This window comes from Danio rerio, chromosome 17 (assembly GCF_052040795.2).
Source record: "Danio rerio strain M-AB ecotype USA chromosome 17, GRCz13ab, whole genome shotgun sequence".
Taxonomy (NCBI): domain Eukaryota; kingdom Metazoa; phylum Chordata; class Actinopteri; order Cypriniformes; family Danionidae; genus Danio; species Danio rerio.
The window spans coordinates 30,852,371-30,870,148 of NC_141037.1; the positions used below are offsets into that span (position 1 = coordinate 30,852,371).

General features: G+C 35.9%; 1 protein-coding gene across 2 annotated transcripts in view; it reads right to left on the minus strand.

Moving 5' to 3' along the window:
* ush2a (Usher syndrome 2A (autosomal recessive, mild)) overlaps window positions 1-17,778 on the minus strand; it is a 412,815-nt gene that overhangs the window by 116,834 nt on the left and 278,203 nt on the right. For both annotated transcript variants that reach the window (XM_087290677.1, XM_087290676.1), the window contains exon 51: window positions 1,911-2,134. In XM_087290677.1, coding sequence (XP_087146803.1) covers window positions 1,911-2,134 — 224 coding nt within the window. The remainder of the gene's footprint in view (window positions 1-1,910; window positions 2,135-17,778) is intronic.

Here is a 17,778-nt window from a genome sequence, read left to right on the forward strand (position 1 = left end):
GTCCCCAGACTGGGCATAGGCCATAAGACTGTGACAGTATGATAACCTTAAATAAAAATACCACAAATTCACAGTTTTGTGGTTACTGCTGTAAAATATGTTCTATTTAAATGTCTGGTTAAAAAACAAGAACTTTGTCACCTGTTGATCAAAATATATTTTATTTTAAGAAACATTTAAAATATTTTGGAACAGCAGCATTTGATGTGGAGGGTCCTTTTCTGCTGGAGACAGTGTTGACCTAAAAACTAAATAAAATAAATGCAAAAAAAAAAAAAAAAAAAGCTCATAATAAAATGTACATATGCCATAGAAACGGTACAACAGAAAATTCTGGCAGTTTTAAAACCTTGTCTTTTCCAAACTGCAGTAAACCTTGAAACCGATTATCATCCCATGTCTACTTCAGACCTCATAACCAATCATAGGTGTCAGGTTTTGGAAAATTAAATATATGTATTATCTGAAAGTTAAATAAATACATTTTCAAGCAATATACTTTTTGAGGATCGGACAATAATTGACAGAAAAACCTCTATTTGAAAATCTGGAATCTGGAGATTCAAAAAATTAAATACTGATAAAATCTAGAGTATATTTTTGACCCATATAATGCATTTTTGGCTATTTCGAAACATATACCCATTCAACATGAGGCCAGTTTTCTGGTAAAGGGTCACAATAAATTATTTTAAGGGTTGAACAATCAATAGATAATAAAATTTGTCAGATTTGGTTTGACACAAGCTGACCTCGATATACATGGATGAGTTTAAACCAGTGTTTCTCAACCACGTTCCTAGAGGATCACTAACACTGCATGTTTTGGATGTCTCCTTTGTCACACCCATTACAGCTCTTTCAGTCTTTGCTGATGAGCTGATGATCTAAACCATGTTTGTTTGGTTAAGGAGACATGGAAAACAGCAGTGTCGATGGTCCTACAGGAATGTGGTTGAGAAACATTGGTTTAAACATCTGATTTACTTCCTTAAGACAACAAAACTGAGAATATTTTATAACTGAAATTTTACATTTTGATTTGAGTCATCTGAAAAATTAGAATTTCCATTTGTAGATTCAGATATAAATTTGTAAATTCTGACATTTGCCAGAGTATCCTTGATAAAATAAAGTGAAAAAGGTCAGTTTAATTGTAATGAATGTGCATTTGAGGTGCCAAATCATCCGTTTATTCATTCATTCATTCATTTTCCTTAGCCTTTGTCCCTTATTTATCAGGGGTCAGCACAGTGGAATGAACCGCCAACTTATCCAGCATGTTTTACACAGCAGATGCCCTTCCAGCCGCACACCAGAACTGGGAAACACCCATACATGCTTACATTCACACACTATAGCCAATTTAGTTCATCCAATTCACCTATAGCGAATGTCTTTAGACTGTACGGGAAATCAGAGTACCCAGAGAAAACCCACGCTATCACAGTGAGAACAAGCAAACTCCACACAGAAATGCCAACTGGTCCAGTCGGACTTAAACCAGTGACCTTCTTACTAAAACCACTGAGCCACAGTGCGACCTAACTGTAGGTGTCAAATCATGAAAGTATATTTTTTTAAACTCTACTTGAAGATTCACAATTATTCAAATGACCTGCGTTAATAGTTCAATTATACCAGAGTTTGTTTTAATCAAACAAAAGATATTTAACAGAGCAGTTCAAAGTTACATTATGGACCAGACCTTTGGTCAAAGGTCTAGCTACACTATAAAAAATCTGTTTGAGCATATTTAGGCAAAGCATCACTTTTAATTGAGTTTGAGAAACTGGTGCGACTCTACAGAACAGCATGAGGGCGAAGTCTCCAGTAAGTCTCCATCCTAAAGACCTATTGCTGAAGGAGCATCCAGTGAATACGTCAGAGTGAGTGAAAGTGTTAATTACCGGGATGAGGATGCCGGCCGGGGCTCTGTCAGCACACACAGATGTGAGCGGATTGAAGCCCACTCCATTACAGCACTGCTCCTCCTGATCAATCACTTCTGACCAGCAGCACTTCAGTGACGCCGTCTGGTTCTCCACCACGTGGACTTTAGACTCGCCACCGGGACCCGTGCAGCACCAAGAAGTAAATGTGTTGATGTAGTGCTCACCACAGCAGCTGAATCCTATGTTAAACAAAGGAATATACATTAAAAAAGACACCAATCATGCTGACTTTTTAAAATGAGGATTCTGTTGGATATTGTAATCGTTTTAGGCACCAAAGGTGAAAAAAAAAATAAAATGTGATTCCAACACGAGCAAAGTTAGGGAGTGTCACAAAAGTTTAAAAGCCCTACAAATGGTACATTTATTTCATGACAGCACTGATTTTATGTAGCCGTAACATGGACATAAATCATATTGAAATGATAAACTGCCTAATTTATTATCCAATAAAATCAATACATATATTTAAAGAAAAATGTGCATTTTACATATTATTATAGTCATGGAAAAATGTATAAAGTTAAGGATATTTGCATTTTTGAGACTACCTAACAACCTAAATGCTCACCATTTGCATAATTCATAAGTACATTTATTATTCAGTTCATTATGCATAATACTGCCAGATATTTAAAAAATAAATGGCTGGACATCTCTGCTGACAGTTTAGCAGCATGAGACTCTCCTGTTTTGTTGACACCTGACTATTCAAAGCATGAGCAGTAAAGGCCCTGCCCTCATCTGAAAGAGGGGTGGGAATTAGATGCTTATTTGCATTTAAGGGTACATGCACTGTCAATTATATATTATTTAAATTACATGCTTTCAAAAATGGAATAATATTAGCCCTGTAATTCAACATAATATTTATTAAGCCGATAACATTCATTCATTTTCTTTTCGGCTTAGTCCCTTTATTAATCTGGGGTCCCCACAGTGGAATGAACCGCTAACTTATCCAGCATAAGTTTTCACGCAATGGATGCACTTCCAGCCGCAACCCATCACTGGGAAACACCCATACACTACGGTCAATTTTAGCATACTGAATTCACCTATACCACATGTCTTTAGACTTGTGGGGGAAACCGGAGCACCAGGAGGAAAACATGCAACATGCAAACTCTACACAGAAATGCCAACTGACCCAGCAGAGGTTTAAACCAGCGACCTTCTTGCTGTGAGGCGAATATGCTAACCACTGCGCCATCGCGTCGCCAAGCCAATAACATGCTAATGATAAAATACAAGGTAGGTTTGTGCAGGAAATAAGACACATAACTTCATTCTTTTTTTTTCGGCTTAGTACCTTTATTAATCCGGGGTTACATCAGCGGAATGAACTGCTAACTTATTCAGCACATGTTTTATGTAGCGGATCCCCTACCAGCAGCAACCCATCTCTGGGAAACATCCATACATACTCATTCACAATCAAACACTACGGACAAATTAGCAAAGCCAATTCACCTGTACCGCATGTCTTTGGACTGTAGGGAGAAACCGGAGCACCCGAAGGAAACCCACGCAAATTCGCGGAGAACATGCAAACTCCACACAGAAATTCCAACTGACCCAGCCGAGGCTCGAACCAATGACCTTCTTGCTTTGAGGTGACAGCACTACCTACTTTGCCACCGCGTCAACCAGACTCATAACTTATTTCAGGCAATTTAGAGTTGGTTATTTCTTGTTGGAGATAGTAGGGAATGTTTTACACTATTTATATTTACAAGCAACTGTACAACATAAGATATGAAAGGAATTAGGGCTCAATCGTGCAAAGCTGTGATTGTCATGCACATCTTCTGTAGGAAGCATGGTATGATTTGTTGTAAATCTGCTCCAAAGGCCAGATGAAGCTCTTTCTGAAACCCGCAAACCTGTCTAAATACAAGGAAGAAACCCAAGAATATCCCCTGGCGAATATAGCGGTTGCTGAATAAACAGAAATTGTAACTGCTTTTATTGATTCAGCATGACTAATTTACACACGGCTAACGATTCATTCATTTATTTAAAACACTAGACTGTAGTTTTAAGGTGAGTTTGGAGTAAAAACATGTTATCATTAGTGGTGGGCAATGCAAGGCTTCATGAAACAGTCAAAGCAAGTTCCAGACTAGCATGCAGAGATAATGGGTTCGAATCCAGAGTGACACAGCTATAGATTGGTCATTAACATTGACCAATTAACATTGGTCTCACTTCCGTGCAAACAATAAGTAAATAAATATGTCTTGCTTTGGTCATAAAAATGTAACTTTATAAAATACATCAAGTCCTAATTTCAGAGTTTACAGCACAGTAACTCTCTGCACTTGCATGCTCCGCTAGGCTACAGGATATCAGTCAAACCTAGATTCGCCAGGTCTCGAAATCGTTCTTAAAAACCTGTTGCTTTGAATCGCTGTTGTCATGTGACCAGGTGTTTTAAAACACTTTAGTTATGTGACCTGGGTGTTTTGGATCATGCTTCGGTGCAGTGTTTTGAAACACTTGTGCTTTGGAATCTCGACACTGTATTGAAACGTCAGTTTCACGTCAGCCATCCCTTTCACATGTAGCATGTAATACCACTGTAGTTCATTGAGGAGCGATGAAAACAGCTGTCATTATCACAGAAAGATTATCTGAACTGTGTCATTATTGATCGATTAAACTGAATTTGGATTTAAACTGTTAGCCAGCACTCATTTTTGGGGGTTTACATCAACCTAACTTTAAATAGCAACAGTTCTTGACCCCAGTGAGCTATAAACACAAATTAGGTATCATTAAAATAAATTCTGAAGTCATGAAAAAGAAAAAAATTGTACTGTGTTCAATACATGTTTTCCATATACAAACACAAGAACACTTTAATGTAATACAATATGCCTTGAAAGCAAAGTATTTCATAAGTTTGTATTTCAAATTTGATGAAGATAGCATGCAAAATGAGATTTCTGTAAAAAGTTTTCTGAGACTATATCACTGTCCTTTTTCTCAGGTTCAGATGCATTTTCTCAAAAATGGCCTTCCCAAGCTAAAACATTAACAGTTGCTGAATATTTTGGTCTACATTCAGGGTTTGACATTAACACCCGCCAACCCGCCAAATGCGGGTAGATTTTAGCAGCTGCCGGTAAAACAGCCACTCCCACTGGCCACTTTTGCTGGTGGGAAATAATTTTCAAATTGTAGCTTTCTTAAAAGCAGGGTTCGACAATAAAGATCAGCCAATATGCATGCAAATGTGATCTTAGAATCAAGAAGCAGCACGACTGACAAAAATAACTGTCTTTGCGCGAGCAAAAGAAAGCAGGTCAATACGGAATGAGAGGATGATCACTCGCACGCACAAGTGATGTGATGCGAGCGACTATTTACATGCATGCTCCCAGTTCCTTTCACGAAGTAACCGTGCCTGGAAACTCAACTGGTACAATCAGTTCTCTTTAAAATAGACTGGACAAAAGGTGATGCTTGCGTACCCACATTCCTGCTGCTTTCAAGAGCTCGAGATTGAAAAAAATAGTTATTTTGTAAGCAGCAACGGTTACTGCTTTCACTTTTCTTTCACCATTCTTTGAACAGATTATTAACAGGCCTAATGTTAACATGATCCTTTCATTACACGGTATGTTTTTTACCAGCTTTCTTTGGATTATAGTTATTTTTGTTAACATAGTTTAATTGTTTTTTTTTTATATAATAAAATTGCTTCAATAGGAGATTAACTCCCTGTTTAGTTAACTGGTGATCTGGGACTTTTTGCCAGGACACAGTTTATGCATAGTTTTAGATGGCAATAATTATTTTAAAAATGCCCAAAAAAAAATTTAAGAAAAGTTTTGTTTAATAAAAAAACATGTATACAGCTATATTTTGCTTGTCTTAACACATTATTAAAAATTGTGGCTAAGAAATAACTATTTTTTTTGTGGTCAGAGACACATCTGGTAAATCCTTAGTTTTAAACCCTGAAAAGTCATGTGGACATTACACAAAATCTAAATCAAGTAATTTTAGCATGCCAAAGTCAAATTTATGCATATAAAAATATATTCTCCCAACAACAAAATTGTGGCTAGTGAAAATGCTTTCAAATGCTGTCAAGCCCTGTCTACATTCACAGTTCATGTATCTTTGGAAAAAAGACACTTTAGGCTTTACTATCCATTTTCTAGAGCAGGCGTGTCCAAACTCGATCCTGAAGGGCTGGTGTCCTGCAAAGTTTAGTTACAACCCCAATTCTTTCTAGAAACATCCTTACAGGTGTGTTGAGGCAAGTTGGAGCTCAAATCTGCAGTACACCGGCCCTCTAGGACAAAGTTTGAACAACCCTGATCTATTGTTTATAATGCTCAAAATGAAAAATAAATAAATAAATAAATGATTAATAGTTTTTTGTGTAACTTATCAGTGTACTTTATTGAGTAAACTCTGCTCCATCTAAATGCATGTGCTGGAGGTTTACTAGAACCAGTTTTACTCAAAAAATGTGCATGAACATTGCCTTGAAAAAATCACCCAGTCCTAAGATGTAATATCTAAAGAAGTATAATAGGTGCATTTTAATCATAATCCAAATCCATGTTTATAATGCAGCATTGAACTGCAGTTTAGTGTTAAAGAACAAAATAGTTTGGTTGGCACTTAGAAAAGGCACTGCGGCTATGTTATGTATTGCTGTCAGTGGAGACACGCATTCATTTTATGTGTCTGAAGTGAGCACATTCTTTAACCAAGAACATGGCATCCAACATGTGGCCATTAAAGCTCAATGGGCATTTGCGAGCGACGTCGCCGAGCTACACACGCAGCTGACATGTAAAAGATGCAGACGGCTGTGATGCATGAGCAATCAGCTTCACCTGGCGATGTGGCCACTGTCTCCTCCCATCAGCCATCAGCGCTCAGCAGCCACATCTGCATCCTCTCCTATTACCTCTAAAAGCATCAGCGCCTTCTCAGAGGCCTGACTCAACATACACAAACCGGCCATGCACACACAGCTACACCTGAGGGGGTGAAAATACTCAGTGGATTTAAAAGAAGTTATTGTTGTTGTACTGAGCAAGAACGCATTCAATTGATTAAAAGTCCCTAGAGTTTTTTCTTTTTGATAATTCAGATTGTTAAATTAAGCTTTTAATATATTAGTAATTCAGCTTTGTCATCACATACGTTAACAGGAAATTATTCTAATAATATTTTACAACATTTTTAATCATTAATTGCAGCTTTTGGCAAGAATAAGAAAAATATTGACCTCAAACATTTACATGCTGCATACTACATAAAACAAAAAGATTGCATTGCGTACAGTCGAACTGCATTTTCAAATAGAAAGAAGGTGTAACTGAACATTTTTTTGGTTATGTCAAATTCTGAATCTTTTGAATTATGAATGATTAGCATTAAGCATCATCACACTGAGGGAGAAAAAGAACAATATTTCTGAAAAGGCGGTTTAATAATCTTCTAACAGGAAGTGACTCCTGGTTTATTTTCTTTGGGTAAACCATCACTACTATAATTACCATCAACCACCAGTATGATAAATTGCTAATTGTTTAATACCCTAATCAGCGTTCATTCTTTGCACAGATAAACTGTGACAGCACCATTAATTTAAATAGTAATTTCACTTAACGGCCAAAACGGCGCAGCAGATTTTTATGCAACGTTTTCTAGGGGCCGCATCCATCACGGCTCTGCAGTGACATAAAGATGTCTGACGTGCTCTAACTCACTTAGGGACAGCAGATGTTGCAGCGCTGCGTTTGGTGGCAATTCCCAGGGTGCATTACTTCAGCTCCAATGACTTGCAAATAAACAGCTCAACAATTTTTCCAAAATAGCTCTGCCATCCCGTCCCATCCCTGCCCCTCTGCATTTTTCATGATATTTCATTTAAAGACCAGTGAACTTTGGCACCCTGACCTCTTGGCTGGGAACATCCCTCTAATTTCCTCAGCGTGCTTGACCTTGGCCTGTCAGCTAAAACAAAGCGTTTTCCTTCATCTCGAGCTATGAAAAGGTATAGAGAGGAACACGGGAGCCTTGCTAAATCTGGTGTAGGCACGATGCAAAAAAACAGGAGCACCCATTGAGCTCATGCTTTGTTTTTTCAAGCACCGCAAAATGATTTAGCTAATCTTCAGATTTATGATGGATTTGCATACATTCATTAGAGTGCGAGTGAACGCAGGCGAGCATAAGGTGCTTAGGCTGTGTGAATTAAGGTTCATTCACTTAATGATAAGTAAATATTTAGCATGCAATGAGCAACTGATAAAAATGTGTGCTGCGGCTTACGCAAGCCTTGGGATACTAAAACTTCAAACAAACAAAAGCAATTTTTGAAACAAAAAAAAAAAAACCCAACAACTAATAGATGAGCACATTCAAAGTCATTCACAGGATAATCGCAGACTTTTACAATGATCATAAACATCAGAAAATGTGCTATTTTGTTATATGCTATAGTATTTTGTGTTTCATTCATTTTCTTTTTAAGCTTAATCCCTTTATTAATCTGGGGTCGCCACAGCGGAATGAACCGCCAACTTATCCAGCATATGTTTTATGCAGTGAATGCTCTTCCAGCTGCAAACCATCACTGGGAATATTTTGTGTTTATCATGGTTAAATAAAAGATACTTTAGCCGCAGTATAAGCACTGAAAAAGAAAGCATGTCACAGCTACCAAAGTGGTTGTTCTTAAAAACATTGTTCCCGGGCTGCTTTCTTCATGTATTTATTCCAAGAGTTCCTGAGGGAGAGGTGAAAGGACAGCACATTAAACTGACTTTTTTCATTTCATCCACTGGTCGTGGTTGCAAGTGACAGAAAGTGCTTGGGAAGCAGTAATATTTCCACTGCCCTTTGGGGAATCTGAGAGGAGGAACAAAGGGGCAGGTTTAAGGTTGAACATAAAACTTCAAATAAAGATGGCAGAAAATCGAGAAATCTTTGTTTAATAAAGAAATGGGTTTGAATATCTTTGGATTGATCACATATTTTTGGAGGACTTACTGACCTATTCCAAAAACTAGTATCATTACTGTTAAAATAAAAGGAACTTATCACACTTGTTGCAAGTCCTGCAGCTGCTAGAAGCTGTCTAAACTGAATGTAACTAGGGCCCTGTTTATACCTGGTATTAAGGTGCATTTTGGACAAAGGAGATACATTTCTGTTCACACCTGGCATTTAAATGTGTTTCTATTGTCCACTTTCAACCACTTTTCTGATGAGGGACAGTCTAGGCATGTGTTGGCTTTTAATTTGCCATAGGAAATTTCATAATTTACAAAAAGGTTTTAATCTTAATAAAAGTATCAGATCAATTAATTATTATAATTAGGCTACAGTGCATCTGGAAAGTATTCATAGTGCTTCACTTTTTCTATTTTTTTTATGTTAAAGCCTTATTCCAAAATAAATTAAATTTATTTATTTCCCCAAAATTCTACACACGATACCCCATCATGAAAATGTGAAAAAAGATTTTTTGAAATTGTTGCATATTTATATTAAATAAAAAAAACCTGTAAAATCACATGTACATAAGTATTCACAGTCTTCATGCTTGGTTTGTGTTTTGACATGCACTGTCAACCCTGGGACCTTACATAGACTGGTGAATGCCTTTTCAAATCATGTCCAACCAACTGAATTTACCACAGGTGAACTCAAATAAATCTGCTGAAACATCTCAAAAATGATCTCTAAAAGCAGTATGTACCTGAGCTCAATTTAGAGCTTGACGGCAAAGGCTGTAAATACTTTTGTACATGTTATTTTTCATTTTTATGCTATCAGGCGTGGTCACTGCAGAATGAACCGCCAATTTAGACAGCACATATTTTACACAGTGGATGCCCTTCCAGCTGCAACCTAGTACTGGGAGACATCCACACACACTCATTCACACACATACACTACGGTCCATTTAGCTTACCCAAATCACCTATACTGCATGTCTTTGGACAGTGGGGGAAAACCACAGCACCCAGAGAAAACCCACGCCAACAGGACAGGGAAAACATGCAACTCACACAGAAATGACAACTGACACTGTCGGCACTCGAATCGGTGACCTTCTTGCTGTGATGCGACAGTGCTAACCACTGAGCCACCGTGTAACCTATTAGTATTTACTAAATGCACTTTTAGATAATTAAATTTTTTTATGATTTGTTTCAGAGATGTATGCGTCCTCAAATGAGGCAAAGGAATAGAAAGTGTTTAAATATAATTCAGTTTTTTTGACCACACTTCGCTGTTATTGCTCATTTACTTGTTTGCAAGAAATTAGAGTGAATTTAGTAATCTTAACTAATTTGAACCTTGGTCAGATGGTCTTTAACCATTTTCTCATTAGTGAAGCAATCAGTTTTTCTGCTTATAAAGTCCACCATGTAAATAACGAATATGCCATGATGCGACGCAACAGACTCTTAAAGGGAATGGGAGAAGAGAGTCTGGTTGATTTAATGCACATTATGCCCAAAACACAGCCAACTCATAATAATAATAATGAATAAAATAATCTGTTCTTAAAAAAGCAAATGTGGATTCGGACATGCGGCAGCTGTTTTAGACTTTGCTCTTATATCATTAAAATAGAGCCCATAGATTATTTGGAATGTAGTTTCAATAAAAAAAGGAAATTTCACCTGAAAAAAATTCCCTTATTGTTTGTCTACTTTGCACAAATTTGAAACAAACAATAAAGTACTGGCTTTAGTTCAATTAATGGCCACTGGTGTCACGAAAATAAAGTTTTCTGAATACTACATAAAACCACTTTATATAACATGTTGTAATCTATTTGTATTTTACTTTAAAATAAATTGTTAACTAAATGAATAAATTTATAATTATGATTTATATTAACTGATACTGAGGAGTTGAGGATCCACGTGCAGGTTATTAGACATTGATCAGACAGGCAACAGTCAAAACTGGTGCAAACAGGTACACACAGATAATCCAAAGTTGAGGTCAAAAAACAGGTGTGCGTCGGTACAGGCGGCAAACTTTGTAAACAAATAAAGCAAAGGTCAATACAAGACTAGACAAGACAAGGGAAACCGTGTCATAATGTCACAGTACAGTAAAACAAGACTCAGCCCAGAAGTGTGTGTGTGTATGATGTGTGTAAATAATTCTAGTTATCAATTCATAAGCAGCTTCCAGCTCTGTGTGTGTGTGTAATCAAAGGAAAACCGGAACAGGTTTGTGTGAGGTGCATGAAAGGATTTGAAGTCTATATGGTGACGGGATTGTAGTCCAAGTGAAAGTGAATGATTCCCAATCCCAGATGCAATTTTTCCCAACCCAAATGTGTGCCTTAGAAATCTGTTTTGTGATTAACAGTTGAGCCATGTAAAACGTTTTAATTGCTCAAAGACATTAAGCCAGATTATTAGCAGTGATTAAGGTAAGAAAAGCTATCCTCATAACTGTGTTAAAAGAAAACCCTCCTAATCTGTAGGATCTCCAATCTGTCTTAGTGTAAAAAAAAAAAAAAGATTCAAGCACGTGTGGGTACAGAGTGACTCTTGATCTGGCATTCATGTCTTGTTATTTGCAAGACAGTTTTGGCAGAACAATATGAGGACATATGAGCCATGATGAAGCGCTCGTGCAGCAACAAATACAATGCAGACACTGACGCATTCAGCCACCGGGATCATTTCCACTCGCAAATGGTCATTGTGTCCTTGAGAACATATTTAATTATTGCACTTTTTTGACATCGTCACAGCCATTTCCACACCCACTCTTATGATCTCTCTCGCTCGCACACACACATACATACACAGCTCTAAAGCTTTTAACACTTAAATGGTGTAAAATATTCAGATTTAACCTTGACTGCGATACAGGCACTGTGCTTTTAAGCAGAGCTCTGTACATAAGCAGATATTAAAAGAGCTCTCTGTATGACACCAAGCTTCCTGATGCAAAGAAGCCTGTAATCCAAATCTAAACTTTAAACAGGACAGCGGGACATTCACTGTAATACCCTGTATTACTCAAGGCTATTGTCTAAACTGTTTCTTATGTCTCAAATGGAAAAATTTCGAAGGCTGGATTGAATTTCGACAGTTTAAAGGCTCTTGGAACTTGTCACAGAGGATGATGAAATGTCTCATGTTCCCCTTCAAACAGTCGTCTTTGTTTCTGTAACTAGTGTGAAATCTGACTTTTCAATAGTGAAATCTAAAATCTATCGGCTTATAATTAAATAATATTGTTAGTATTGTGATGATTTGGTTGTTATGTTATGTTTCTAAGGCTTTGACATCACACCTGCTAAGAGTTGGCAAGTTTGATTTATTTGCATGAATGACTTTACAGTGACTACATTTACATGGACATCAGCAATCTAATTATTTGCCTTAATCCGAATAAGACAATAATATGATTTAGATGTTTACATGAGATGCTTTTTGAATGTTCCTTTCATGACCCTGTTTTACATGTTATAGCACAAAATTTGATAAATGTCACTGTGTGACCACGCTATCCACATTTCCATTGGAGTTTCATGTAATTTCGGCTGTTTCTTTTTTTAATTTGTTGACTTTAACTGCAGTTTGGCACTTTCACTTTCATTCAGGAACATTTAATGCATGCCCCCGTGGCAAATGAGATATTGGATGCGAGTATGAACTGCTGGAAGAATGAAGTTTTAATGGAATTTGATTCCACACGCCTAATAATAATAAAAAAAAAACTCTGCATTTCACAATGCAAGTGTCTGTGGTCCTTCATTGACTCGGTAGGTGCAAAGAGTAGTGTGTATGGAACATCCTGTCTTAAAATGCAGAGAAAATCCTACACAATGGTAATATTTTGATTAAGGTGTTTACATGTCTGCACTGCATTTCAATAATGTGATTAAAATCGGCATACTCCACGTCTTAATTCGATTTCTGTTTAGTTTAGGACCTTAATTAGATTAAATTAATCAAAAATCACTGTTCACATGGTAGACTCTTAATCGAAGTATTGTCTTAATCGCATTAAAATCGGATTAGTGGTGTCCATGTAAACATACTCTCTGTTTTAATGAACTGACTAGACTAGATAAATATGAATCAATGAGTATTAGAAAACAAAGTATTGAGACCTTTTTTTTAATTTTGGTATATACATTGTGTATATGGTAGCGTTCGTTTGTTAATATCAGTTAGCTATGCATTACACTTAAAATTAGTATGTTGTGAACTAAAATTAATATTACATTTTTAAAAAAAGTTAATGAATCTTATAAGAATATATTTAAAAGGGATTTTAATGATTCTACTGTGCAAAAATCAGGGGTTTAAACAGTTCTGTGGCAACATTGTGTGAATATAGCCAGCGTCTAATGGTAAAAATTTATAAATTCTATTTTTAAGCACACTTAATAAAAACAGCCTGCAGAACCACTTAGATTGACATTCACCCTTTGTACATGTCATTTGAGGGGAAAAGTCCTGCCCATTAGTGATGATCTCTCCCTCATTAGCATTAACAGCCCTGAGTGAAAAGCAGCCGTCTGCCCCTAGAGTTCTATAGGCATTATAAATGTGGAGTTTTAGAATTCACAAATGAACACCACAGTCTACATTATTTACCTTCTTCAGAGCCACTTATTTTGACATTTTCAATTTTTTACAGAGATAACGTTAGTCCTGTTTTGAATCTGCCGCCATGCTGACACATATGTATATGTAGCCCCGCTTTCTTTTGAAAAGTGTACAATCTCTTTTGAATTTCACGCGACAGTTACTAAAACAACACAACTTGGGTCAAAGCCTAAAAGGGGCAGTTTCAAAGAGTTATAAAAAATTATCTATGTGGTATTTTGAGCTTAAATTTTACATTTAAACAATAGGGACTTTTTTTATATCTTATAAAAAAAGCATAATAGGTCTTCTTTGAGAAGTTTAATTAATTAACTAATATAATATAATATAATATAATATAATATAATATAATATAATATAATATAATATAATATAATATAATATAATATAATATAATACTCAGTAATATATGAGCATCTGTTGTCAATACTCTGCAATTGATAATCAAAAAGCAAAATACTAGAGACTTCATATAGTACATAATGCTGGTCTAAACTGATTTATTGATCGATCAATGGTCTTTCAATGATATATAAGCCATGCCCAAAAGGTGATATTGTTAATTTTCTTTTGTAATTTGACTAATGGTGATTCTTCTGAGACTGGTTAAGGCATAGGTTTGCAGGCGGCTTTTCAAACAGCTGATGGCTGTCTCTAACAATTCCATCTCCACTGCGCCGGATCGCAGTGAGTTCTGACAGGGTGGAGTGTAATGTGTGACAGATCGCACTTTGGGGACCTGGTAATCACATTTCCATTGGCCATCAGCTGGATCTCAGTGGGACATCCTCAGAAAACCGCCTGTGATTCTATTTCCACAATCTGGAAGAGCACGTGCTGCTTAAACACAATGTCACGCTATTTCTGCACAACAGTTCAGAAATACAAATAAAAAAGACATATTTCTCTTGAACACACAGGCCTAAAGGTATTTTGCATTTAAGATGATTATGAGCCACGTATGAAGACTTCAGCTATATCAGTTAATGCTTACTGTTTATGTCTGAATGATTTTGTTGAGTTAATGCTTACTTTAACACTACTGCTATCTGCACGTTTCAAAGAAGTCTCTATCAAATGCTTAATTATTATATTAAAAACAATGATGTGAATCATTTTTACAAAATAGTTTTATTATATTTAAACAATTTAAATATGTGCACACAGCTATGGAAAAAAATAGAGACTAGTTTAACAATCTCAATTTCTCTTTAGTTACAGTTTATACACTCTCAAAAAAATAATAATAATATGAGAACTGCAGTGGTACCTTTTAGAAAATACAAGTTTGTGCTAAAATGGTCCATATTGGTAATTCAAAGCTATCTATTAGTATGTAAACATTTCAAGAGGTACACTTTTTTACTTTTCAGCTGCTAATATGTACTCTTGAGGTATTAATAAGGACCTGTTTGTTACAAATGTGTACCTTTTGAAAAGGCACCACTCCAGTGACAGCTCTAATACCTTTATTTCTAAGAGCATGTGATTGTCTTTCTTTTGTTGAACACAAAGAAAATATTTTTAAAAATGTTAGAAACCTGTAACCATTGACTATCAAAGTATCTCTTTGTCACACTATGGAAGTAAATAGTTAAAGAACAGAAAGAAAGAAACTCGTAGATTTGAAGCCACCTGAAAGTGAGTAAACAAAAAGCAAATGTTGGGGTGAACTATCCCCTTAACAAACCATTAATGAAAACTATTAGTTCAATAAACTTTTAATAGGCTGATTATTTATAGTTAATAAGATAATATGAGGGATAAAGTTTGGGTAGGATTACGGGTGTAGAATGTGATGATACTTTATACATACTAATAAACAATTAATATTTTAATAATAGGCAGGTAATATGCCAGTAGTTAATGGTGTCAATTGTTACAGTACCTAGACTAAAGTGTTACCAAGTAATATTATTTATATTAAAAGTAAAATTATTAATAATAGTAATATTATTTATTCATTTTTAATAATTTAATCCATGTTACTGATGTTGTCATATAAAAAAAAACAATTAGATATGTAAGACCATGCATCACACCTGGTATTAAGGTGCATTTTGGACAAAGGAGATACATTTCTGTTCACACCTGGCATTTAAATGTGTTTCTATTGTCCACTTTCAACCACTTTTCTGATGAGGGACAGTCTAGGCATGTGTTGGCTTTTAATTTGCCATAGGAAATTTCATAATTTACAAAAAGGTTTTAATCTTAATAAAAGTATCAGATCAATTAATTATTATAATTAGGCTACAGTGCATCTGGAAAGTATTCATAGTGCTTCACTTTTTCTATTTTTTTTATGTTAAAGCCTTATTCCAAAATAAATTAAATTTATTTATTTCCCCAAAATTCTACACACGATACCCCATCATGAAAATGTGAAAAAAGATTTTTTGAAATTGTTGCATATTTATATTAAATAAAAAAAACCTGTAAAATCACATGTACATAAGTATTCACAGTCTTCATGCTTGGTTTGTGTTTTGACATGCACTGTCAACCCTGGGACCTTACATAGACTGGTGAATGCCTTTTCAAATCATGTCCAACCAACTGAATTTACCACAGGTGAACTCAAATAAATCTGCTGAAACATCTCAAAAATGATCTCTAAAAGCAGTATGTACCTGAGCTCAATTTAGAGCTTGACGGCAAAGGCTGTAAATACTTTTGTACATGTTATTTTTCATTTTTATGCTATCAGGCGTGGTCACTGCAGAATGAACCGCCAATTTAGACAGCACATATTTTACACAGTGGATGCCCTTCCAGCTGCAACCTAGTACTGGGAGACATCCACACACACTCATTCACACACATACACTACGGTCCATTTAGCTTACCCAAATCACCTATACTGCATGTCTTTGGACAGTGGGGGAAAACCACAGCACCCAGAGAAAACCCACGCCAACAGGACAGGGAAAACATGCAACTCACACAGAAATGACAACTGACACTGTCGGCACTCGAATCGGTGACCTTCTTGCTGTGATGCGACAGTGCTAACCACTGAGCCACCGTGTAACCTATTAGTATTTACTAAATGCACTTTTAGATAATTAAATTTTTTTATGATTTGTTTCAGAGATGTATGCGTCCTCAAATGAGGCAAAGGAATAGAAAGTGTTTAAATATAATTCAGTTTTTTTGACCACACTTCGCTGTTATTGCTCATTTACTTGTTTGCAAGAAATTAGAGTGAATTTAGTAATCTTAACTAATTTGAACCTTGGTCAGATGGTCTTTAACCATTTTCTCATTAGTGAAGCAATCAGTTTTTCTGCTTATAAAGTCCACCATGTAAATAACGAATATGCCATGATGCGACGCAACAGACTCTTAAAGGGAATGGGAGAAGAGAGTCTGGTTGATTTAATGCACATTATGCCCAAAACACAGCCAACTCATAATAATAATAATGAATAAAATAATCTGTTCTTAAAAAAGCAAATGTGGATTCGGACATGCGGCAGCTGTTTTAGACTTTGCTCTTATATCATTAAAATAGAGCCCATAGATTATTTGGAATGTAGTTTCAATAAAAAAAGGAAATTTCACCTGAAAAAAATTCCCTTATTGTTTGTCTACTTTGCACAAATTTGAAACAAACAATAAAGTACTGGCTTTAGTTCAATTAATGGCCACTGGTGTCACGAAAATAAAGTTTTCTGAATACTACATAAAACCACTTTATATAACATGTTGTAATCTATTTGTATTTTACTTTAAAATAAATTGTTAACTAAATGAATAAATTTATAATTATGATTTATATTAACTGATACTGAGGAGTTGAGGATCCACGTGCAGGTTATTAGACATTGATCAGACAGGCAACAGTCAAAACTGGTGCAAACAGGTACACACAGATAATCCAAAGTTGAGGTCAAAAAACAGGTGTGCGTCGGTACAGGCGGCAAACTTTGTAAACAAATAAAGCAAAGGTCAATACAAGACTAGACAAGACAAGGGAAACCGTGTCATAATGTCACAGTACAGTAAAACAAGACTCAGCCCAGAAGTGTGTGTGTGTATGATGTGTGTAAATAATTCTAGTTATCAATTCATAAGCAGCTTCCAGCTCTGTGTGTGTGTGTAATCAAAGGAAAACCGGAACAGGTTTGTGTGAGGTGCATGAAAGGATTTGAAGTCTATATGGTGACGGGATTGTA